This window comes from Bufo bufo, chromosome 10 (genome assembly GCF_905171765.1).
Source record: "Bufo bufo chromosome 10, aBufBuf1.1, whole genome shotgun sequence".
Taxonomy (NCBI): Eukaryota; Metazoa; Chordata; class Amphibia; order Anura; family Bufonidae; genus Bufo; species Bufo bufo.
In genome coordinates this window covers 101071312-101098496 of record NC_053398.1, presented here as the reverse complement: position 1 = coordinate 101098496, position 27185 = coordinate 101071312, and the positions used below count along the sequence as shown (strand labels likewise).

At 42.0% G+C, this 27185-nt stretch overlaps 1 protein-coding gene across 1 annotated transcript; it reads right to left on the bottom strand.

The window, feature by feature from the left end:
- Positions 1-117: 117 nt before the first annotated feature.
- On the bottom strand, positions 118-25795 carry LOC120980879 (cytochrome P450 2J6-like). Its single transcript, XM_040410236.1, has 9 exons — positions 25501-25795; positions 11691-11853; positions 11300-11452; positions 9789-9949; positions 6975-7148; positions 6710-6854; positions 6430-6617; positions 2649-2790; positions 118-655 (listed from the first exon to the last, which is right to left on the bottom strand). Exons 1-9 carry the CDS (start codon positions 25660-25662, stop codon positions 474-476), a joined length of 1470 nt encoding a protein of 489 aa, XP_040266170.1. The 5' UTR covers positions 25663-25795; the 3' UTR covers positions 118-473.
- Between the last annotated feature and the right edge of the window lie 1390 nt (positions 25796-27185).

Below are 27185 nucleotides of genomic sequence, written 5' to 3'. Positions count from 1 at the left end.
ATAGCCAAGATGATTGTCTATAAAATGATGGTAGTCTCACGTTCGAAGCTGTAGTGGGTGATGAGATATGGAGCCTGAAAGTGAAAAGTCCAAAACATTGTTACCCTTTTGCTCGTCAGTGTAAGTTGATTGCGGCGGGTACATGCAGCTCTTACTTCTTCTCACAATTAACGGGAACAGTTTCTTCATCATAATTGCCGGCACAGTCGGACTGTGTAAAGAGGCCTTTAGTTTGCACTGTGATGTCAAAATGAGTCATCTGTGGTTGTGTGTTTTATTTCTCCAAGACTCCAATCCTTCATAGAGTCATAGAGTCATATCCCAATTTCCTCACTTGCTGATTGCAGTCCCATAGACTCTGGCAATAAATGATGAATGAGGAACTGACAATTAAATGTCGCAATAATTTATTAAAACAGCTGAAGCCTTGTTGTGAGTTGTGATATGTTAACAATGATAGAAGATGATCAGTTTTATATACGAGGATCCAGTCTCATCTTAAAACGTTTAGGAACCTGAGAAATGCCAAAAACTGGGGTGGTGTCTGGAGGAGATTTGGGGTCAGGCCAATGAAATTCAAAATGTGTAAGCATAGTGGTGAAGAAGAGAAAGATCTCCATGCGAGCAAGATTCTCTCCAAGACAAACCCGGGGTCCTGATGGGAAAGAGAAGATTGTCAGTAAGCAGCACAGAACCGACAGATGTCACTATATATTAAAATAATATCAGACAGATTAATGCAAACATTACAGAATTACCTAAAAAAGAAATAGTAAAGGCTTTACCTTTACTTACAAAGCTCCTACCTTTACTTACAATCTTCCACTGCCACCATATAGCTAACTGGAAATGAAGAAGATGAGAGCTACTGTATGTGGAATGGCCACTCTTGGGAACCATTTAGTTATTTTTGATGTTTTTATTTTTATTTCTAGTTTTTCTTATCTAATTGGGATAAACTGTCGGGCTGGAGGCATTGAGTTACGGCTCATGCATACTGTCCATCTCTTGGCTCCAATGGCAGTGCAAGGAAGCAGTGAGGTTCTCTAGTATAAAGCCATACATGCTCAGGGTGCTGCCAGACCATTAGGTTTGGGGCATATTATACATACATTGGGGCTCATTTATGAACTGATATACGTCACTTTTGTGCTGTATATCAGTCACAGATTTTGTTGCACGCCATTTTCCACAAAACTATATACCATTCTGCTCAGCTCTCCCTGCTCTATTAAATGGTGCCTGTACCTTACGTTGTATTCATGGTGACCATTTCCCTTTAATTGTGATGGTTCATCATTGGTAGTCCAGACCAGTAAAATGCTTAATATTACAACAGCACCTCTACTTAAAGCTACATGACTCCTTTCTCTTGCTATCCAAGGATGGGGCAGTAGTACTGTATGTTCTCACATGCAGACACGGTAGCAATCTCTCAGCTCAATGAAGATTCATTGTTTCTGTGCAGCAGATCCCTGAATATTTTTTCCAGAGACAATAATTAGATATCCACATCAGCAATATTTCCGCTTCAAGCATTTGGAAGTTCATCAGGTGATCTGTGGCACATTTATACACAATCAGGAACGAGCGTTCATTAAAAAATGTGTTCCATGTAAAGAGATCTTAAAGGGGTATTCCCATTGCGCCTTTACATACTTACCTGCTGCCAGCGTGCTGTTCACTTCCTGGATTCTGGCTGGGGGTGGGCTTCATCTTGATTAACGTCTTCTCTCGGCCGCGCGCTGGACTGAATGCGCATGCCGCCGCACATGCGCCATGGTGACTTATCCCTGGCCAGTATAGTACAGAGCTGGCGTGCGCGTTCGCGGCTCTGTACTATTCTGGCCAGGAAGAAGTCACCATAGCGCATGTGCGGCGGCGTGCGCGTTCAGGACAGCGAGCGGCCCGGATAAAAGAAGGAGTCTTCTGCGCAAGTGCGGCCACAGGGATTCTGGAGAAGAGCGGTGGCCGTAACCAGGGGAGACCAAATGACAACAATGAGGTAAGTGGGGATGAATTTTCTCCTAAAGGGTGGGAAGTGGTTAATCAAATATATTTACAAAAATGATCACTGTCAAATGATTAACAGATTTAACAGTGATCATTATGATGGGAATACCCCTTTAAAGGGGTTCTGCACTTTCATTTAACTGATGATCTATCCTCTGGATAGATCATAAGCTTCTGATCGGCGGGGGTCCGACACCCGGGACCCCCGCCTTCTCACTGTTTACCGCCAGCACACTGACGTCACGACTAGTATCAACTAGCGTGGGCGGGGCTAAGCTCCATTCAAGTGAACAGAGCTTAGCCCCACCCACGCTAGTTGATACTAGTCGTGACGTCAGTAGGCCAGCGGTAAACAGTGAGAAGGCCGCACCGCTGCTGGAGCGCCGCTGCCTTCTCAAACAGCTGATCAGCGGGGGTCCCGGGTGTCGGACCCCCGCTGATCAGAAGCTGATGATCTATCCAGAGGATAGATCATCAGTTAAATGAAAGTGCAGAACCCCTTTAAGCATCCAATATAATGTAGAACAGACTATGATGCTTTCCAAGGATGGCTCCAGGCTAAGGTCCACTAGAGAGCCATGCCATTTGCTTTGCTATGTAATCAACAAATGATCTATTCGTTTTCCTTTCATTACCTGCAGAAAAGGGTAAGAAGCTATCTACTTTCAGCAACTCTCCTTCAGAATTCAGGAAGTTCTCAGGATTAAACTCATGTGGATACTTCCACAGTTGCTCATCATAGTTCAACGAGGACAGATCTGGGATGATCATTATTCCCTAATTGCAAATAAAAAATGCAGCTAAAGAGTTAAATAGATTATTACACATACACAAAAAGAAAATGGAATCCAATAAAAATGGTAGCCTTAATTTGTCAAGCGATAAAAACTCCCATATGCAGATACACTCTCATCTATGCTTCTCGGATCGATACATCAAGATCCTTACTCATGACCACAGCCGTCAGCCAGGTACATGACTATCTGATCCTCTCAGCATTAATTAGAAGCATTAAATATTTACAGTATGTACCCTCCTGAATTGAACTCTATTGCTGTCCTCAGTACAGTTAAATACTGCAGCGGGGGTGGCAATAATTTATGCTGCACTATGAAATTAGGTTCTGCTGGGGCTCTATTTTGTGCTGCACTAAGCTATTGCTGACCCCTGCCTACTTCTGTTGTCCCAGCCTACATGTGTTGCTTTGCCTTCTGTCAATTTGAACCTACCTAGAACATGGGGCTACTTTTATTTTTTTTTCCAGTGTTTCTTTAAAGGGGTTGTCCCACGAAAAATATTCTACAGTTTTCAAACCAGCAACTCCATCTGAATAATTTTGTAATTGCATGTAATTAAAAATTTAGCTCTAGGGCTCTTTTACATGAGCAGATCCCATGCGTGGAATCCACTGCGTGAAACAGAGCCAAGCCCCATTCCGGACAGCAGAGACACGGAGCATTAACATGATTGATAATGCTTTTTGCCTCTCTGTGACCTTTTTACTACAAAATCACAGTCACAACGTTATCTCACTGTGATTTTGTAGTAATAAGATCATAGACAGGCATGGAGCATTACTAATCATGTTAATGCTCCGTGTTTCTGCTGTCGGGAACAGGGCTTGGCTCTCTTTCACACAGCAGATTACTTGCACGTGTGAAAGACCCCTAAGTTATTAAATAAAATGTATCAGTATAGTGCCACCTGCAGTTTGTTTTTTTACTTATTTCTTTGACCTGCTCACTGAGATGGCCGCACATGCTCCGTTTCATCCTTCAACTCCCTCCTGAGCTGTGATAGGGAGAGCATGGACACACCTCCTGAGCTGCAGCAGAAAAGACACTCCACTTGAGCTGTCAGCTTGATATAAATCTAGCAGAGCAATGAATGTGCAGATCATGTGAGGTACAAGGCTGGTTATAGATTTGTTAGAGATTGTCATGTACTATATGATGTCTGATTTTAATTTTTTACATTAGTCATGGGATAACCCCTTTAAGTTCCCAGCCCGCCCCTGAGGGAGCCAGGGTAGTACTTGGAAGTCTTGGTCATGCCCTTCCAACAAATGTCAGACATTTCTAGTCATATGGGTGTATAGTTGTATAGTATGGTAATATATATATATATATATATATATATACAGTACAGACCAAAAGTTTGGACACACCTTCTCATTCAAAGAGTTTTCTTTATTTTCATGACTATGAATTTTGTAGATTCACACTGAAGGCATCAAAACTATGAATTAACACATGTGGAATTATATACATAACTTAGGGCTCTTTCACACTTGCGTTATTGTCTTCCGGCATAGAGTTCCGTCGTCGGGACTCTATGCCGGAAGAATACTGATCAGGATTATCCTAATGCATTCTGAATGGAGAGTAATCCGTTCAGGATGCATCAGGATGTCTTCAGTTCCAGTACGGAACGTTTTTTGGCCGGAGAAAATACCGCAGCATGCTGCGCTTTTTGCTCCGGCCAAAAATCCTGAAGACTTGCCGCAAGGCCGGATCCGGGATCAATGCCCATTGAAAGGCATTGATCCGGATCCGGCCTTAAGCTAAACGTCGTTTCGGCGCATTGCCGGACCCGACGTTTAGCTTTTTCTGAATAGTTACCATGGCTACCGGGACGCTAAAGTCCTGACAGCCATGGTAAGTGTAGCGGGGAGCAGGGGAGCAGCATACTTACCGTCCGTGCGGCTCCCCGGGCGCTCCAGAGTGACGTCAGGGCTCCCCAAGCGCATGGATCACGTGATCACATGGATCACGTCATCCATGCGCATGGGGCGCTCTGATGTCATTCTGGAGCGCCCGGGGAGCCGCACGGACTGTAAGTATACCGCTCCCCCGCTCCCCGCTCCTACTATGGCAACCAGGACTTTAATAGCGTCCTGGGTGCCATAGTAACACTGAAAGCATTTGGAAGACGGTTCCGTCTTCAAATGCTTTCAGTACACTTGCGTTGTTACGGATCCGGCAGGCACCTCCGGCAACGGAAGTGCATGCCGGATCCCAACAACGCAAGTGTGAAAGAGGCCAAACAAGTGTGAAACAACTGAAAATATGTCATATTCTAGGTTCTTCAAAGTAGCCACCTTTTGCTTTGATTACTGCTTTGCACACTCTTGGCATTCTCTTGATGAGCTTCAAGAGGTAGTCCCCTGAAATGATTTTCACTTCACAGGTGTGCCCTGTCAGGTTTAATAAGTGGGATTTCTTGCCTTCTAAATGGGGTTGGGACCATCAGTTGCGTTGAGGAGAAGTCAGGTGGATACACAGCTGATAGTCCTACTGAATAGACTGTTAGAATTTGTATTATGGCAAGAAGAAAGCAGCTAAGTAAAGAAAAACGAGTGGCCATCATTACTTTAAGAAATGAAGGTCAGTCAGTCAGCCGAAAAATTGGGAAAACTTTGAAAGTAAAGGCTATTTGACCATGAAGGAGAGTGATGGGGTGCTGCGCCAGATGACCTGGCCTCCACAGTCACCGGACCTGAACCCAATCGAGATGGTTTGGGGTGAGCTGGACCGCAGAGTGAAGGCAAAAGGGCCAACAAGTGCTAAGCATCTCTGGGAACTCCTTCAAGGCTGTTGGAAGACCATTTCAGGGGACTACCTCTTGAAGCTCATCAAGAGAATGCCAAGAGTGTGCAAAGCAGTAATCAAAGCAAAAGGTGGTTACTTTGAAGAACTTAGAATATGACATATTTTCAGTTGTTTCACACTTGTTTGTTATGTATATAATTCCACATGTGTTAATTCATAGTTTTGATGCCTTCATAGTCATGAAAATAAAGAAAACTCTTTGAATAAGAAGGTGTGTCCAAACTTTTGGTCTGTACTGTATATATATATATATATCATACACTATGAAAAAATTATTTTTAGTACTTTCTTCTTCCCATAACATTAAAAGGGAATTTAGTGGTATGCACATACAACTTTGTCAGACATATTTAGAGAGAGAGATACAGTGCCACCACCAGACCTCCAGGTTGGAGAGCAGGATGCCGAACAACTCACGTCCGCGAGAAGTGAACATTCTACTCCCTCAACCTTCTGGGTCCCTGTGCAGGTTTGCATAGTCAATATGTCTGTCTCTGAAACAGACATTATTCATTCTTATACCAATGTATTGGTTTATTAACTTCTGGAAGTGGTAAGCGTGTCCACAGCACATAGAGAAAAAAAAGAAAGTAACAGGAAGAGGAAGGCGACAAAGATTAAACTCTTTACAGAACTAGGAAATTAACAAATGCTTCCCAACAAAGATCAGTGGAACTCGTCTTTTGTCACTTTAAGAGTAGGCTGGAGGTGTTTGCAGAGCTCTCACAGGGAAAGGCTACATTTTTTTGTCATAGTAAAATATTTGGGAATTACTGCCATACAAAAAAAAAAATTTTTTTCCCACCTTTGGTATCGTATAGCCATTCAGATGTACATCTTTTATAGGTGCATGAGAAACTCCCAATGGGACAACTGAGGAAAAGCGTTGGACTTCTAGAAGTACAGCTTGTGTGTATGGCATCCCTACTCGGTCTTCATAGTCAAGATGGTCTCTGTCTCCTCGAATTCTGTCTATTTCTTCCCGACACTTCTCTAAAAGAAGAGAAGATACATTGTATTGTTCACTTGATATTTAGCAACAGTGAGAAACGTACGATAGGAGATTCTGGACAGATATTACATGCCTTGTATCTCTGGATACATCATCATATACAGGAGACTCCACTCAAGGCTGGAGGATGTTGTCTCTGTGCCAGCAATAAACAGATCGGCTACAGAGATGAATAGATTTTCATTATCAAACGTTAACTTGTTTCGTTCTCCCTTCTCCTAATTTAAAAAAAATGAAAAACACACATAGAAAGATTTCTTTGTTGCATATGGGAAAGCAAATAACAAGTTAGTCTATAATCCAGGCTTTTTCATTTATGATGTTACATGGTGTTGTACCTTTTCCAGCTCCTCCAGGTAGCAGTCTATGTAATCTCTAGGTTGTCCAGGCACCCTGGTTCTCTTGTGCTGTTCTAAAACCCTTTCAAGGAAATCAAAGAAAACCCTCACATTTCTGAAGATCTTCTGATGAGGCAAGGGTAGGTGTTTGACAAATCCAAACGCACTGTATAGCTGAGAAGAGAACCACAGAAATGAACACATACTGGGGTGTAGTTATTGTGGAAGCAGGGAAAGCTGCTGCTTTTGGGTCCAAACTCAGAAGGGGCCAACCAGGAGGAGGACTAAAAGATTTTATTGTCATGGCCACTCAACAGTATTATACACTGCGTGCAGAATTATTAGGCAAATGAGTATTTTGACCACATCATCCTCTTTATGCATGTTGTCTTACTCCAAGCTGTATAGGCTCGAAAGCCTACTACCAATTAAGCATATTAGGTGTTGTGCATCTCTGTAATGAGAAGGGGTGTGGTCTAATGACATCAACACCCTATATCAGGTGTGCATAATTATTAGGCAACTTCCTTTCCTTTGGCAAAATGGGTCAAAAGAAGGACTTGACAGGCTCAGAAAAGTCAAAAATAGTGAGATATCTTGCAGAGGGATGCAGCACTCTTAAAATTGCAAAGCATCTGAAGCGTGATCATCGAACAATCAAGCGTTTCATTCAAAATAGTCAACAGGGTCGCAAGAAGCGTGTGGAAAAACCAAGGCGCAAAATAACTGCCCATGAACTGAGAAAAGTCTAGCGTGCAGCTGCCAAGATGCCACTTGCCACCAGTTTGGCCATATTTCAGAGCTGCAACATCACTGGAGTGCCCAAAAGCACAAGGTGTGCAATACTCAGAGACATGGCCAAGGTAAGAAAGGCTGAAAGACGACCACCACTGAACAAGACACACAAGCTGAAACGTCAAGACTGGGCCAAGAAATATCTCAAGACTGATTTTTCTAAGGTTTTATGGACTGATGAAATGAGAGTGAGTCTTGATGGGCCAGATGGATGGGCCCGTGGCTGGATTGGTAAAGGGCAGAGAGCTCCAGTCCGACTCAGACGCCAGCAAGGTGGAGGTGGAGTACTGGTTTGGGCTGGTATCATCAAAGATGAGCTTGTGGGGCCTTTTCGGGTTGAGGATGGAGTCAAGCTCAACTCCCAGTCCTACTGCCAGTTTCTGGAAGACACCTTCTTCAAGCAGTGGTACAGGAAGAAGTCTGCATCCTTCAAGAAAAACATGATTTTCATGCAGGACAATGCTCCATCACACGCGTCCAAGTACTCCACAGCGTGGCTGGCAAGAAAGGGTATAAAAGAAGAAAATCTAATGACATGGCCTCCTTGTTCACCTGATCTGAACCCCATTGAGAACCTGTGGTCCATCATCAAATGTGAGATTTACAAGGAGGGAAAACAGTACACCTCTCTGAACAGTGTCTGGGAGGCTGTGGTTGCTGCTGCACGCAATGTTGATGGTGAACAGATCAAAACACTGACAGAATCCATGGATGGCAGGCTTTTGAGTGTCCTTGCAAAGAAAGGTGGCTATATTGGTCACTGATTAGTTTTAGTTTTGTTTTTGAATGTCAGAAATGTATATTTGTGAATGTTGAGATGTTATATTGGTTTCACTGGTAAAAATAAATAATTGAAATGGGTATATATTTGTTTTTTGTTAAGTTGCCTAATAATTATGCACAGTAATAGTCACCTGCACACACAGATATCCCCCTAAAATAGCTAAAACTAAAAACAAACTAAAAACTACTTCCAAAAATATTCAGCTTTGATATTAATGAGTTTTTTGGGTTCATTGAGAACATGGTTGTTGTTCAATAATAAAATTAATCCTCAAAAATACAACTTGCCTAATAATTCTGCACTCCCTGTACAATGACATTATAAACAGTGACACTTTAGAAAATGGATGGAGTGACTTCTGGGCCTCGTCTAAGAAAGTGATCTAGACTAGCCACAGGAGTAGGGGTTGCATGGGAAGAGGGGGTTGCGTCGAATTGGCTAGGAAGGGTGCCCATTCAAAAATTTGCTGTGGGGCCCAGCCGTTTCTAGTTATGCCACTGATCACATACAGGAAATATATGTTGGTGTAATGTATCCCTCACAAGGGCGTACATCATACAGCTGCTCTGTGGCCTCTGGAATGAAAAGCCCAGCCCAGGTTGGTCTTATCCAATTTGTTACTGGGCAGAAAACCCATGCAGGACTCAACTATCCAGAGGGATTTTATCATTAGCAACGGAGGGAATAGGGAACTATCCCAAAAGTAATGAAAAGGGCATGAAGGAGGAACCAAACACCAGAACATTCTGTCCTGGGACCCACTCTCTTCTATGTACACCACCAATGCCCCATACAGAATACATGTAGTAGTCCTGGAATATGTACTACCCTAAAATAGTAATGTGTCTACCTACAATATCTGGCTGGCATACATGATAATTTTTTTCGAAATAGGTGACACCACTCACTAGCAATGTACAGAGGATAAAGAGACCCAAAGATAAAGAAAATAGAAACTTTTCTGGTGTAGGTTCATGGCAAAAAAAAAATACTCCAGTTGTGGGACACTAGATCCTGGCGCTTAGGTGTACTCATCCCTTGCCCCAACCTGGTTTTGGAAATAATGGCAGTCAGTTCCCTGCTTTATTTGTGGGATCTGTGGAAAAGGGAAGCCCTGAAAGGTCCACACTACCTATAGGGAAGAAGGGTTAAAATGATCTTCACATGTTCCATAGGGGAGACATACAGTAGACTTTGTTCATCACCCCAAATAGCTGGCCCATAAAGTGTCTTACCATAGCCCAAAAACTAGTTGCCATCTTCATATTTTCATGTATAAGGTTAAGTATATCTCGGAACGTTGAGTCGTTATACTCGTAACGCCTCCCGAACACAATCATACAAATTATGTTTGACACTGCATTATCAATGACAAAGTGTGGATCAAGTAGGGTATCTAAAAAAAATAAAAAATAAAAAAGTCATTGACTTTCAACATAAAGCCGATAATCTGTAGATACTGGAGATGACTATGGCTACAGTACGGTCTACTTGTAAGGATTTAGTTGCACAATGTTCCTGTGACAAGCACTCCTTTTCCTCTATGTGTTCAGGCAGGATAGTGACAGTCAGTGATATGTAGCTCTGGTCTGTGTGTACAGAAAGGGGCAGTTGTCAAAGTCAAACATTATTCTTGCAACTTTAAATGGTTGTTACAGAAACTATGGGAAGTAAATCTTAAATGAAACCTAACACCTTATTTGGGCCATTAAACCCCCAGCATGCTATTATGCAGCTAGATTTCTGGTCACAAACCTGCCCATAGAAAAACCCATCTATCCCCACAAAAGAAAGTAAATAAAACCCAAACTTACCAGGAGAAGACTCCAGGACTCTTCTCCAGTGGCACTGGGCACATACTCCGACACCGACGATGGTGCAACTTGCTTAACTGTGCATGTGCCCTATGTGCAGAGCATGCGCAGTAATGCAAGATGCACTATTCTCAGCTTTCTCAGCCCTGTGCGCATGCACCCGGTGCGGCTGGAGAAGAGTCCTGGGCTGTTCTTCTGGTACTTTTATATTTCATTTACTTTTTTTTTTGCGAAAACAGATCAGTTTGCTTTTGACACATTTAGGACCCTGGAATCCAGCTGCACAACAGCATGCTGGTGTATTTAGTAGCCCTAAATCAGGTGACAGGTTTATTTTAAAGGCTAGGTATACCTTCTAGGACCTTTTTTATGATTGCATGTTTCTCATTTTAGGCCAAATATCTTTTTTTTTCGGTTGGTCTTTATTAAAAATGTTTAGTCGTTTCTGAGCTACAAGGTTTAAAAATCTGTCTGTTTGCAAGCTGTCACAGTCTGTCGTCTTTGAATCACATCATCCGACCTCTCATGTGTAGCTATTATCCCTGATCTCCTGACCTCATATCAGCTTTTTAAGAATTGAGCTATAATAAGTGTTTATGAGGTCAGGAGATTGGAGAAAAGAGCTACACATGAGCCATCAGATGATAGGATTGAAAAAAAATAGACTGTGACAGCTTGCAAACAGTCTGATTTTTAAACCTTATTTCCCATAAATGGCTAAACATTTTTAATAAAGACCAACTAAGAAAAATTATAATATTTAGCCCAATATGAGTAAAATGCAATCATAAAACATTGCTCCAAAAGTGCCCATAGCCTTCAAGTCCCTAAATTAACAATTTAATACTGGTTTCATTGTCATCTCTAAATGTATTAATTGTGTTTCAAGTCTCTTGGTTTGTCATCTATACTCCTATACATTTATATTTTACCTTTATTTTTCTTAAATTCTTGAATTAGATGCACACTCTCCTCACAAATCCTCTCTTCCATGGATTTTTTACCCAGGCCAAAGTTCCGGAGTGTGGAAAGGGTGAACCTCCTGTGCTCCTTCCATGCTTGCCCATAACGAGCTAATACCAGACCTGGAAAAAATTTATTTAAGATGATGGAATACAGCAAAACTTGAGAATAATACCAGTGAAAAATAGTCTTGAAGAAGGATGGTCCTCTGACAGAAGACTATAGTACCTGTAGCCAGCAAAGGCAATGTATGCTTATAGTCAGTCCCTGCTGACAGGCTGGTGGCCCTGTAGTTACTGCTATCTTTCAGGTTTTAAACCGGTGTTGTGTCTGCAAAATGTCAGAAAATTCTCTGATTACCTTTAGATCCTGAGATGTCTTCTGTCAGCCTGTTAAAAGGCCTGTCTGCAAATTCCTGTCCCTTATTCACTAAGATTTCTTTGAGATCTTTGAGTCCTCGGACCACCACAGCTGGGGTGAACCCCAAGTAGATGCTGTAAATTGGACCATATTCCTCAGAGAACTAAAACAAGAATGAACATTTTTATAGAGACTTAATAGAGATTTAAAAACGTAAATAGCACAAGGTTGGTGGCTCACTTTCTGATCCGCTATTGGGTAGGTGCACTGCCCGACAGCACTCCCTAATGCTGGTAAAGTAAAAAGGTAATTAATTGAATTGGGCGTCACTCTTTATCAGGCAACACAGACAAGTTGGTTGGTATATCAGAATTTTTTTTATATATGATACTTTAAAATAATTTACATGTTGCATAAAATTCATACATTCAATCAATGTTAAAACTCAGACTAAAACTTCAAAATATACACTTCTATATACTAAAAGTCCTTAGGGGGGGCTGTTGAGCCAATAAGTCCAAAGGCAATTATAATCCTGATATGTATTAGCAGCTATACTTGTGGGAGAGCACAATGTTCAATAGAGCAATGTCCAAAGAGATCAATATCATCCCCAGATTTTGTTTGACAAGTTGCAATAATCCAATGCTATACTTTGTATAGAATATATAGAGTACTTTACCCCTCCTGTGTTTGGCCCGTTTGTGCACCAGTTTGTCAGATGCGGTGCTTTAAGCTTCCAGGACCTGTCGGTAAAGTCTATGGGGTTTACACCCTTGCCTGGATAGCAGTGTGATTTCTTTGCTCTGCTTTGACCTTCCAGGACCTGTGGCGTCCCACGTGGTTGGCTGGGGTGGTCAGATGACTTGAATTTCCAGGCGGGGTTTTCAAATTAATCCGTAGATGTTAAAAGTTGAAAACAGACAATTTCCAAATGTTGTTCCTTGATGTTCCCTCACTGTCTTTACCATACGCGTTTCGGGGTAACAGGTCCCTTCCTCAGTGGTGGAAGGGGCCCGTTACCCCGAAACACGTATGGTAAAGACAGTGAGGGAACATCAAGGAACAACATTTGGAAATCGTCTGTTTTCAACTTTTAACATCTACGGATTAATTTGAAAACCCCGCCTGGAAATTCAAGTCATCTGACCGCCCCAGCCAACCACGTGGGACGCCACAGGTCCTGGAAGGTCAAAGCAGAGCAAAGAAATCACACTGCTATCCAGGCAAGGGTGTAAACCCCATAGACTTTACCGACAGGTCCTGGAAGCTTAAAGCACCGCATCTGACAAACTGGTGCACAAACGGGCCAAACACAGGAGGGGTAAAGTACTCTATATATTCTATACAAAGTATAGCATTGGATTATTGCAACTTGTCAAACAAAATCTGGGGATGATATTGATCTCTTTGGACATTGCTCTATTGAACATTGTGCTCTCCCACAAGTATAGCTGCTAATACATATCAGGGTTATAATTGCCTTTGGACTTATTGGCTCAACAGCCCCCCCTAAGGACTTTTAGTATATAGAAGTGTATATTTTGAAGTTTTAGTCTGAGTTTTAACATTGATTGAATGTATGAATTTTATGCAACATGTTGTAAATTATTTTAAAGTATGATATATAAAACAAATTCTGATATACCAACCAACTTGTCTGTGTTGCCTGATAAAGAGTGAGGCCCAATTCAATTAATTACCTTAATAGAGATTTATTTGCAAGCGCATGAGGAGTTAGAGATTGTACTCAGAATGTGTAAGCCCAGGGGCGTTCACAGATCTCATAGGACCCCATAGCAAAACTTTGTATGAGTCCCTCCTGTCCCACCCAGCTTGCCAGTACACGTGCATCAAACACTCCCAGGCAATGTGGAGTGCAAAGCTCGACTGAGATTGACGGATTCTGACACCCAGTACCCCATCAATCAGCTTGCATCATAAAACCAGACGTGCCAGTGTACTGCACCACAGCTCCCATTATTTGAATAGGAGCTGAGCTATATTACAATAGCACAGCTACTACCCAGTGGACGGAGCTGTCTGCTTTTAGCTTTCCGGCAGCTGCAGCAAATAGTTGTTAAGTGGAGGTGCTGGTTGTCGGACCCCCACTGATCTAATACTGATGACCTATCTGGAGAATAGCACATCGAAATCTAAAAGCTGAACAAACTTTAAAGATTTCTGAGGACACAATGCACACTCCACCAACCATGTGACATTTATAATACTGGATGGTTCTTATGTGGCAGATGTGCCTTTGGCTCCGCTCACGCAACATGCCCTGGGTCCATCTACTACCTCGGACCTCCTTTATCTGGTTCCTTGGTGATTCCTCTAAATGGATTTATCACATTATGCAAATTAAAGTATCATAATCTTGAAAGCATAATGGTGGGTCCAGATAAACCTTATGTAATGGGGCCCATGAGCTCCAAGCTGAACCTCAGATCTCATCTACATTTAGTACATCTCAGACCTGTGTATGAAACACTGTTCTTAGTATAGGAGCATCTCAATAAATTAGAATATCATCGAAAAGTTAATTTCAGTAGTTCAATTCAAAAAGTGAAGCTCATATATTCTATAGATCCATTACACACAGAATGATTTATTTAATGTGTTTATTTCTTTTAATGTTGATGATTATCACTTACAGCTAATAAAAAGCCAAAAGTTAGTATCTCAGAAAATTAGAATATTATATAAGACCAATAAAAAAAAATATTTTTAATACACAAATGTTGGCCTACTGAAAAGTATGTACAGTATAGGCGGTCAGTCCTTGGTTGGGACTCCTTTTGCATGAATTACTTCATCAACGCGGCGTGGCAAAGAGGCGATCAGCTTGTGCCACTGCTGAGGTGTTATGGAAGCCCAGGTTGCTTTGATAGCAGCCTTCAGCTCATCTACTATGTTGTGTCTGGTGTATTGATTAAAAAGGCGCTTAATCACTGGGAACTGTACCAAAAATAGCTATGTATTGCACCCAACTGTATATAATCATAGTAATCATATAAAAACATCCCAAAATAAAAAGTAAAAATAAAGAGTGGGGTTGTGTTTTCCTGCTCTAGTATTTCTATAGATAAGAGGGGCAGGAACCCACAACATCAAATAGGCATCCCAATGTTACATTAAGGTAGTAGAGCTATTTGCAATCCTGTTGACCGGCCAACCTATATGTCAAAAACAATATCACACAAGAGAATGATAATATGTTTTCCCGTCCGCCCCAGTGTGAGTAGCAACTAATGTAGGTGTGACTCTATGGCTGAGAGAGATGGGAGTCGACAATATCAAATATCTGTGTTGGTATCAGATCCAAAATATATAATCAATATATACACCAGAAAAATATGGTGATCAATAGTGTAAAACAATTAAAATATATACTTCATAGTCACTATTGTGCCTGTAATCCATGATCATATAGAGTCCCAATATTTTATATCTCAATATGCATGATTATTAATACAAAAATCAATGTCCATGATTATCTGCAGATAAATCTATGTGCCGGAACAATAGTAAAAACAAAAATCAAAAATCAATATCCATGATCAATAATTATATAGATAAGAAATAAAGATCTAATTCGTGGACCTGTATATATGTCACTTGAAGTTCCCAATCCAGATACAGTACACCAGTGTTCATTCCCACCATGTCTCGGCTTTGTTCCTATACAATGTAGATGTCACGACAGGTAGGTAAGCAGGGAAGCAACCAAACATGGGAAAACAAACTGAACAAAAGATTAGGCCCAAAAGCTAGGGAGAAAAGGGTCACCTCCTAGTGATCCCTAAAAGCTTTCCCTAGACTGCTGTGCCCATGTGCATACCCTTAGGGTGGATATGCACATGCCCTCGTGCCTAAATCTGAACACCCTGGGCAAACCCTAAGCAGCAGGGAAAAGGGAAGAGGCAAGCGTCTCCCTAGAGGCCTAGATAACACACACAAAGGGAAAGGAAGGAGAGGTCTTATCTTGAGCAGAGCTGGAGCAGACGATCCACCATAAATCAAGAGCTCCTAGAAAAGAACTATAACCCACACAGGCCACTGGGGGGAAGGAGGGATAAATAGCCTCACTAACAATAAAACCCAGTACTCCTGAGGGAAGGTGGATCCAGCTCAAATCCAAATCAAAACAAATCAAGAATTCAGACATGTGCAGCCAGTCTGACAGATCTCGGCACATTCACAGGGCAAGGCGTGACAGTAGATGGCAGTATAGGCAGTAATCTGATCTATTTCTCTTATTATGCCTTATACATTGTACAGTATATCACTCTGTGGAAGAAAGTAAAATGTTACCACATTGCTGGACTCTTTAGTCCCCTTTCACATTAGCGAGTTTTCTGCGCGGGTGCATTGAGTGACGTGAACACATAGCACCCGCACTGAATCCTGACCCATTAATTTCAATGGGTCTGTGTACATGAGCGTTTATTTTTCAAGCATCAGTTCTGCGTTGCGTGAAAAACGCAGCACATTCTATATTCTGTGTATTTCACGCAGCCCTGGCTTCATAGAAGTGAATGGGGCTTCAGTGAAAAACGCATTGCATCCACAAGCAAGTGTGGATACAATGCGTTTTTCACTGATGGTTGCTAAGAGATGTTATTTGTAAACCTTTCCGTTTTTTATCATTTGCATGAAAAACGCATCTCAACGCATCGCACCCACACGGAAAAAACTGAACAACTGAATGCAATTGCAGACAAAACTGACTGAACTTGCTTGCAAAATGGTGCGATTTTCACTGAACGCACCCTGAACGCATCCGGAGCCAATCCGTCATGCTCGTGTGAAAGAGGCCTTATGGTGCGTCACTGCTTTGAGTAATGATGCTCTTATGAGCGAAATCCTCTGACTCCCCATTTCGCGGCTGATATGAGCTGCCTTTCATAGTCGCGCTGTATTAGTCTCCGCTCTGTTGCACTGCAGGCTTTGGATGCAGTGAAGTATTGGATGCAATCAGACTAAAAGGGCCTTACCGCAACTATATAAAAGTGCTGTATGTAGATCCACAACCCAGGGTATATGTGCAAGGGCATTTGTCAAACATCATTCAACTAAAGAAGGGAACCAGGCAGGGGTGCCCACTGTCTCCTTTGCTTTTTGATGTCACCCTTGAGCAGCTTGCACAACTATTTATACTATCCCATCTATATGAGGGGATTGCAGTGGGTAAGAAGGAGATCAAATTAACAAGTCTTGCCGACAATCTGTTGATGTATTTGAAGGCCTCGGAGCTCCATCTGAAAACGATCTTAGACACTTTCCAATACTATGGCTCAGTCATTGGTTACAAAGTAAACGTGACAAAAAGTCAGTTACAGTTTCTGTGCAACCAACGAATGGTTCCTACTCCCCATCTGGGAGTGGAAGTGCGTAAAGACTACATGTTATATCTAGGGATTAAGATAGAAAAAAGAAAAAAGTAGCAGCACCGTCTCTAAAGAAAACAGGGGGGTGCAACTGCCCCAATAAGGATATAGCAAGTCCAATGCATACAAGTCAAAAAAGTGGGCAGCACTCTATAAGATAAAAAAGTACAAAAATCTTTATTTACCCAAACAGGACATGTTTGGGTAAATAAAGATTTTTGTACTTTTTTATCTTATGGAGTGCTGCCCACTTTTTTGACTTGTAGGGATTAAGATAGGTAGAACCCCAGCCTCACTATATGCCTTAAATTATCCCCCACTGATACAGAAAATTTAAACGGAACTTGGGAAATGGAGAGATTTACCACTGTATCTGTGCGGGATTTACCACTGTCTCTGTGCGGGAGGGCCCATCTTTTAAAAATGATACGTTTTTCAAGGTTATTGTACCCCTTACAAACAATCCCACTGCTACTGAAACATGTAGATGTAATGAGGATCCAAGTGGCATTCACTTCTTTCCTTTGGAAAAAAAAAGAGACCCTGTATAGCGTATAAGAATCTTTGTATGTTAAAATGGGAAGGAGGCTTGCAACTGCCGAATATTATAACCTTGCGGCCCTATTTTGGCATATAAAGGACAGGATTTGGGAAACCACTTCTTTTTCGGCGGGCCATTTGGAACATGAACTAGCACATCCTTGGGACCTATCTGCCCTGCTGCATACTAGATGGAAGGATATTCCCTCCCAAATCAAAGGCTCTATACTGCTCAGGGACACGATTATCGCCTGGAAGGCTGTAAGAAAGATATAAAGACTTCCAATATACCTATCATCAAAGATGCCGCTATGGTCCCTGCCTACTTACCCCCAGGGGCGACATAACAAAATGTATGTAGAACGGAAAAGGAAGAGGATTAACAGGTTACAAGATTTGCTCACTTCAGGCCATGAACTGATAGGCTGGGATGACTTTAGAACAAAATTCCAATTGGCGACTTCCCATTACCTGCCATTTCAACAGATCAAATCCTACTGTAAAAAACTGTTGGAATCTTTAGGGGATGGGGATAGGTTGACATGGTTAGATGCCCTAATGGGCAAAGATAAGTCGATGACCTCCCTTTCGGAACTATATCATAAAATCCAGAATGTGTACTCCATGAACCTAGTTAAAGGGGCATTCACCAAATGGGAAAGTGAGCTACAAGACACTGATCTGACACTCAAAATGAGGGAAGGATTAGACTACTGTATATTAGACGTGCAGTATACAGTGAACAATGGCGTGAAACAGAGTTAAGAATTATGCACAAGGCCACATATGCATTTGATCTTTCCTTCAAAGATGCACCCGCTCACTATCTTAGACAGTGTCCTAAATGTACCGTACTCTGCCGAAGGCAGATCTTTTGCATGGACTGTGGTGCTGTCCTAGCTTGAGACCACTCTGGGAACAAGTGGTACACTTTATAACAGTAATATGGGAGGTAGAGGTAGCCATCACTCCACAACAATGTACAGTATATTCCAATTTATTCCAAGAAACCAAGATGAGGCCACAGGCATGGCGGTAGCAGAGAAAGTCATTCACGTGCTACTTCTGGCAGTTAAAAAATTTATATTAAGACACTGGCTGCATACATCAGTCCCAACTTGGGAAGAAGTGGTAGGTGGTGTATATGGAGAGGTTGGAGGTGGAAAGAAATAAATAGAAGGCAACAGCCAAATTCATAAAAAAAATGGAGAAAGTTTATTGAATTCGCCCTGTCCATTGCGGAGATTCGCGAATTAATCTCCCCCTTCATACATACCAAATGGTATTTGGAGGCCCAAGTGAGTGGAAGTCTGGGTAAATTAGAAATCTAGACTTCTTTATGTGGGGTCAAGATCTCTCGAGATAGATTAAATTGTAGACAACCAGTAAGGAGCAAAAGTTTTTTTTTAGGAGTGAGTTGCGTTAGGGTAAGGGAGAGGGAGGGAAATATGGCTTTGAGGTATATGACACAAAATTGTAAATGAAAAAATAACTATGGTCACAGGGTATATCCTACTGAATTCATGATATATGGAAACTGTCAATGTTACAAGAATTTGAATTATGCACTTTTTGTTATTGAAATTTCCAATAAAGAGAATTAAAAAAAAAAAAAAAAAACTTTTTGTGCTCTATAAATCATTTAATATTGTTGAAAAAAAAAAAAAAAATGTATCTCATTTAATAAGAAGATTTCTAGATAGATGGTAAAGAATATCTGCCGGGTGAGGTTATTATATAATTATCTAAACATAATGGCCCATTATGGGTTTGTGAATATAAGAATAGTTAAAAAATATATATTTAAGACAAAAAACGCATCAGAAACGCATTAAATACGCATATGCGTTTTTTTGGTATATGTTGTAGAAGGGAGCCCTATAAAGGGAGTTTCATAAAATTCATCCACAAAAGCATTAAAACGGAAAATGAAAAATTATAAATGATTGGTGAATGACTTAACTCAGCTGAAATGTTAGTTTTTTCATGATGATTTATATAGAATATACTCGAAGCGGAACGCTGATATATTTCTTTGTATTTTCACATATGTGTTTTGCATAATAGTCTTATCTGTTTCTATAAATTTTATTTTTTTAGCAATAGGCAGATCTTTTATAAGTTGCCTACTGGTCCAAAAGGAGTATCCATACCATCTTTTGGCAAATTCCTGAAAGAAACTAATTTTCGGGTATAAATTGTACCAATAAGCACACTACCAGTAGAAGCCACTGAAGAAGGAGCTTGTTGCTCTGAAACGCGTTTGTACTACTGGTATTACAATACTCCAGAACAGACCCCCGGTACAACTATTATCCAATACGGCATACAACATCGCGGCTTCTGAATTTCTGCAAACATCTATAGCCTGCAGTGCAACAGGGCGGAGACTAATACAGCGCTACCACGTGGGACGACAAACGGCAGCTCATATCAGCCGCGAGAAGGGGAGTCGGAGGATTTCGCTCATGAGAGCATCATCACTCAAAGTAGTGACGCATCATAAACACTCCAGCAATGTGGTAACATTTTAAATTCATCCACAAAGAGTGATATACTGTACAATGTATAAGGCATAATAGGATAAATAGATCAGATCACTGCCTATACTGCCATCTAGAGAGAAAGGAGTGAGCACTCACACCATCTGGACATAGGATATATTTGTATCCAATAAATCATTCATATAAATGCACTCAAATACAATAAAACTTCATAAAAAATAGTAGTTGGTACCAACACATAAAATGACACAGAAAAATGGTAATTGTGCAATCCTTGTGTTAATGTTCAAAATTGGCACTTTGTACCGCCTAGAATTGTGCAGTGAATAGACCACTATTGGTAGTGGTAATACCGCAAACCGCAGTCGGAAATAGGAATGTCCCGGAGAAAAGTACCTATAACTCCAAATGGTATTCAAGTCTCCTCGTGCATGTGGAATGTGGATATATATTTCAACAGAAAAGTCTCTCCACCATTGATTAAATATAACCGCCCAGGACTGTAGGTTTCACTGTACTTACACTTAATTCACTTAATACACTTAATTCACAGTTCAAGTTCCTACCTGATTCCAAATTGTCCCCCGCTATACTGCCATCTACATTGTATAGAAACAAAGCAGAGACATGGTGGGAACGAACACTGGTGTACTGTATCTGGATTAAGAACTTCAAGTGGCATATATACAGGTCCACAAATTAGACTTTTATTTCTTATCTATATAATTATTGATCATGGATATTGATTTTTTATTTTTGTTATTACTATTGTTGATCATGGACATAGATTTTTCTGCAGATAATCATGGACTCTGATTTTCATATAATCATGAATATTGAGATATGAAATATTGGGACTCTATATGATCATGGATTACAGGCACAATAGTGACTATGAAGTATATATTTTAATTGTTTTACACTATTGATCACCATATTTTTCTGGTGTATATATTGATTATATATTTTGGATCTGATACCAACACAGATATTTGATATAGTGGACTCCCATCTCTCTCACCCATAGAGTCACACCTACATTAGTTGCTACTCACACTGGGGCAGACGGGAAAACATATTATCATTCTCTTGTGTGATATTGTTTTTGACATATAGGTTGGCCGGTCAACAGGATTGCAAATAGCTCTACTACCTTAATGTAACATTGAGATGCCTATTTGATGTGGGTTCCTGCCCCTCTTATCTATAGAAATACTATACCAACCACACTAGAGCGGACAGGAAAACACAATACCACTTGTCATTTATTTTTAATATTCTTTATTTTATTTATTTCTACTTTTTATGTTGGGATGTTTTCTGGACGACTGTCAAGTCAGCAGTCTTCCCCATGATTGTGTAACTTACTGAACCAGATTGAGGGACCATTTAAAGGCTTAGGAAACATTTGCAGGTGTTTTGTGTTGAGTAGCTAATTACAGTGTTGACACCATGAGTCGACAATATAGAACTTTTTCACAATATTCTAATTTTCTGAGATACTGACTTTTGAGTTTTCATTAGTTGTGAGCCATAATCATCAACATTAAAAGAAATAAAGGCTTGAAATACATCGCTCTGTGTGTAATGAATACATATAATATATGAGTTTAAACTTTTTGAATTACTGAAATAAATAAATTTTAATATTTTTATTTATTGAGATGCACCTTTACATGTCCCTCATAGTGTTTTTTTTTTTATGGCAGTCCTACAGGACCCACAAACAAAAAACTGTGGCATGTTCCATCACACCCCATACTGTGGTTGAATTCTACTGTACAGCCATTATTACTAAGGAAGAATATGGTGCAGCAAAAAGTACAACCTATGGCTCAGAAATACTGAAATGTGGCTCCTGGGTACATGGCTATCCTTTGTGTATGAGGCCATGATTGGCTTGTATGCATTCTAGCTAAAACAAGCAAGATAACAACAATCGGCCTTTGTGTGTGTAACGCCCACCACTTTTGAACTCCTCTACTATCTCTAATGTGCTAACCTAATGTCATCTTGTGTATTTTGTTCAGGTCCTATACACTGTGCATTTCTAATGTTTGCAACTGTTATATTAACGTGTAATATGCCTGGTTCACCAGCAGGTGGCAGCATAAATGGCAGAGCTATCTAACATAGAATGGAACCTTCTTTCCATTTTATTTTCTCCCTCTAGGGAGGAGTTTAGCTAGTTAGAAGGGAGAATAGAGTACCCCCTGCTAGGAAAAGGCAGCAGTAGCCGGTCCCTCCTGGATGAGCCTTGTTCAGGCCAGCTTCAGCACCTGCAGCTCAGCTGGATGTGGAGGCCAAAGCCTGAAGCCTCAGAAGCCAGGAGGAGAAAGTTCCCTGGATAAAACTAGAGCCAGACCAGATTACAAAGTTAAGTACAGCAGATAGGAAAAGATTCCAATTTAATCCTGTCAACACAGCAGAGCCAGAGAGCAACAGACATACGGTAGCAAAGAGGAGTTTGCCTGCCACAGTTCAGTTAATGCCAAAGCCTGCTGGAAACCAAAGCAAAGCCTGTAAACTGTTTGGAAGAACGTTTATTCAAGTAAAGCTGTTATCAACTTCAACACAAGGTCTGGACTCAATTTATTACATCATCTGGGGTTCCAGCATATCCAGGTAGGAGCACCGTGACAAGTGGAACACCATTAAGGGACATTTAGGCCACCCTACACCACTCTGGCATACCTACACCATAACTGTCACGGGACGCCGAGGCGCTCGCTCTCCTCAGTGCCGTCGGCGTCCTGTTTCTGTGCAGGAGCAAGGACGCGCACAGCGTCCTCGTCTCCTAGGTTATAGGGGGCGTGCACGTCTCCTCCACGCGGCCGGCGGCCTCAGTTCCACCAGCAACCAGGTGCTCAGCTGTACTCCCTAGTGTGGGTCATGTGGCGCTGGCCACGTCACATGACCTCAGCTAGCCAGTATTTAACAGGCAGCCTGCTGGCCACATTTTGCCTGTTAATTAGGTTCTTGACAATTTTTAGTTTCCTGTATACTTACCTGATCCTGTGTTCCCTGACGATTCTCTGCCTGCTCCTCCTGTACTGCGCAACCCTCCTAGTATTCTGACCCCGGCTTCCACCTGACGATTCTTTGCAGACTTCTGTTGTAATTCATTACTCTCCTGGTATTTGACCCCGGCTTCTCCTGACTATTCTCTGCTTTATCCCTTTGTACTGCGTTGCTCTCTTGGTATTGACCCGGTCCGTTCACGATCTGTTATTTGTCTTGTCTGCCCTCCCTGCACGTATCCTAAGTTAGGGACTGCCGTCCAGTTGTCCCCTGTCATCAGGACTTGTGAGGAAAGTAGACAGGGCAAAGGGTAAGGGTGGAGCGCAGTGGTCACTATCCTTCCCCCTGTGTGTAGTGTACGTGACCGTTACAATATCACTAAATATGTCCATATTGTCCATATGGACAATATGGACAATGGGGAGTTACAAGAATGGGGCGTGGCCATCCGCACCAACAAATTTATCTTCGTTTACGCCAGTTTACTGACACATATGAAGCCAGAAATCTACGGCAGCTCTGAGCATACACCTCATCATAAATTACAGGCACATCTTACAGGCACATCTTACAGTATAGCAGAAAGCGCCAGTCTTAATAACCGCCCCCCCCCCCCCCATGTGTTTTTAGGTTCTAGTAATAGCTTATGGAAGAGGGGAATTCTTTTCAATTTCATTACCATTTCCACCGCACTTTACCTACTATATCCCAGGTCGCTTGAGGACAGACATAGGACCAGGCACATGCAGCGTACGCCTCTGCTAGGGGTCCCTTTAAGATGAGCGCCACTGCCTTCTCAAACAGCTGATCGGCGGGGGTCCTGGGTGTCGGACCCCCACCGATCAAATGCTGATGATCTATCCAAAGGATAGATCATCAGTTTAAACAAAGTGCAGAACCCCTTTAAATACTCGTCTACCCCACATTTTCGAACTGTCAGCTCCCCCCATCCCGCTTCTCCAATACTCATCGGTTGTTCAGCACTAGATATGCCCCTTATAGTAGATACACCAGTAGTGCCCTCTCACAGGAGATATGCCCACTTAGTGCTCCAATAGTGATGTCATTTTAATAAAATAAAAAAAGTGGTACTTACCTAGCTCCCACTCTGCTGATGAAAAGAGCTCATCATCCTGGGGCTTGTGCTTCTCTCACTCAGCAAGCGTGATGACGTCCTTTCATCGCTCCTGCTGTTGGGTACAGAGAGCACCGCTCCCTGCTTCACCATGGTACTCAACTGTATGTGTGTGCTCAGGACGCACATACAGCTGGATGCGGGACATGCATGGGTCCGGACAGCAGGCATCTGAGGTCTGGATTCGGACCACGGTCCGCCTGTTGAGTACCCCTGTCCTACATAGTGCTAAAACAGAACTTGAAGATAGAAAGGAGAAAAGACAAAAAACACAGCGCCTCATGTGTGGTACCGCCTTATAGAAAATATAAAATTATGGTGCGTATTTCGCTTACCGGATTCTGTTGTGAAAAGTCACAACAGCTGGATGTGCCTTAGCTGGTATATTTCCCCACCAGCATTAGGGGATGCCGTGCTGCTGCCTGGGTCTTTTCCTGTCCAAAAGGTTCCAGGGAAATAGATATGCAGAAATTCTTAAAATGTCAGACCACTATCCGGCGCTGCAGGCATAGAAATCAGTCCTTGAGATGAATAAGATTCTTTTTATTATAGTCAACGCGTTTCAAGGGCAAAGGGCCCCCTTCGTCAGGACAATATACAGAATGAAGATACACTTGTAATCGGGATCCCGATTACAAGTGTATCTTTATTCTGTATATTGTCCTGACGAAGGGGGCCCTTTGCCCTTGAAACGCGTTGACTATAATAAAAAGAATCTTACTCATCTCAAGGACTGATTTCTATGCCTGCAGCACCGGATAGTGGTCTGACATTTTTAAGAATTTCTGCAAAACAGAACTTGAGAGATACTGTCTCATACAGGACACCATAATACTGTTAAAAGGGGCTGTCTCACTTCAGCAAATAACATTTATCATGTACATGCAGTTAATACGAGGCACTTACTAATGTATTGTGATTGTCCATATTGTCTCCTTTGCTGGCTGGATTCATTTTCCATCACATTCTACACTGCTAATTTCCAGGGGTTACGACCACCCTGCAATCCAGAAGAGATGGTCGTACTTGTACACTATAGGAAAAAGTGCCGGCCTTGTATTGACTTTGTCTACATGATAAATGCTATTGCTGATGTGCGAGATCCCCTTTAAAGAGGAAGCCTGTTTTGATCTCACTTTATACTAACATTGCAGAAATTCATATTCCAATCATGCAAGCTGTCCGTACAGTTCTCTGATCCTGTGCTCTCTACTTACTTTCTTGAATGCCGGCAATGGATTTGAAAAGCCCATCTGCAGTATGTTGCCAATCACAGGCAGGGGGACAGGTCCAGGAGGGAAGCCCTTAGGACGAGACATCTTTCTCCATAGTAAAGCCAGTAGTAAGAGTCCTAGCAGAAGAGCTGTGATGAGCTCCATGATGACTGCTTTGCTGCTTCTCAGACAGTGATCCCTGGCTAGGGCCCTTTTGCTGATTCCAGGAACACAAAGTACAACCACTCCCAGAAAGGAAGCTGTGATAATGTCTAAGCAGGGACTCGGCCCCACTGCTTGCTTCTCTGCTGATTGCTTGCTGTGGAACAATAACTGTAGGACACTGACATTCTTTGCTTACAACTAGGGTTGTCACCTGGCCAGTAAAACCAGCTTGGAGTAAGAAGGGCAGTGGTAGAGGTGCTGATAGGCTGCAGTGAGAGGAGGGCAGGTATGGATCCTCCTTAGCCTGTGTAAGGGCTCATGTACATGGCCACAAGTGTCTTGTGGTCCGGAAATTGCGGATCCCGCCCGATGGCATGCCATCATGTATTTTTGGTTCCTGCAGAAATGTCCAATCCTTGGCCGTAGAACGAACAATAATAGGATATGTTCTATTTTTTTTGCACAAAGACATGCGGATACGGAATGCACACATTTCAGTTTTTTGTGGCCCCGTTAAAATGAATGGTTCCTCATACAGGCCACAAAAAAACTGAACGTACACGGACAAGAAATAAAGGTCAATTGTAGAAACCCTTGAAAATTTGTCAGGCTTCCATTAGAAAACCTAACATTTTGGCCTCTTTCACACGAGCGTGTGTGTCCCGTTGCCGTATTGTGGACCGCATTTGCGGATCCGCAATACATGGGTGCCGTTCCGTGGGCATTCCGCATCATGGATGTGTAACATCCCAGAGTTATGTTACTAAACTCTTTTACCCCGCTACAACCTGTTAGGTGTATCTGCATTGTCATCCTGTGTAATTTAACATCACATCCTCACTAATGTGCATTGAAATCTTTGTTAAAATATATTTTGCTGTAATTTTCATGTACACCAGCAGGTGGCAGCAATGTTACCAGGGACTTAGTAACAGTTTAGCATATCTAGACTGGAATAGTACATTCCAGTTTATCTCCCCCTCTTTGAGGAGGTCCACATCCTGCCTCATGGGTGGGGAAGGAAGTTACAGTTAGTGTGTGCCAGCCACCCCCGGCTAGGGGAAGGCTGTGCTGGTAGGAGCCCCCATGTTTTTGGGATCCCAAGCCAGGACCTTGTCTCGGTTGAGACCAGAGATCATTCCCAGTCTGAGCGCTTCAGCCTCAGCTGGTTGAGAAGCAAGCAGCCATCTCCAGAACTCCAGGAAGAGCCATTCCCTGTGAGCTAACTTTGAGTAACATCCAGAGACCAGGAGACGCCAAATTCCTCCTCAGCTAGTCAGTCCTACACACAGCAGAAGAAAGACAGAGCAGAATACAGATTACTGCCATATTCTCCAGGCACATGATAGGAGCAGAAGAAGATATTGATCCCTGCCATACATTGCCAATACCTGCTGGGACCCAAGACTATTGCTGTATCTCATATGGATTAATGCTGCCTTCAGTAAAGACAAGTTGAATTATATTTCAAGTCTCGATCTCATTCATTGCTACCAAATCCCTCAATTACTCCTACTAGCAAC

Excerpts from the sequence above, each read along its gene's own strand:
- LOC120980879 (XM_040410236.1), bottom strand. The coding sequence starts at position 25,662 with ATGGAGCTCATCACAGCTCTTCTGCTAGGACTCTTACTACTGGCTTTA. Across the intron at positions 9,950-11,299 it reads AGAATTTAAGAAAAATAAAG|ATACCCTACTTGATCCACAC; the intron begins GTAAAATATAAA and ends TATTTTTTTTAG. Across the intron at positions 2,791-6,429 it reads ATGGCTATACGATACCAAAG|GGAATAATGATCATCCCAGA; the intron begins GTGGGAAAAAAA and ends ATTTGCAATTAG.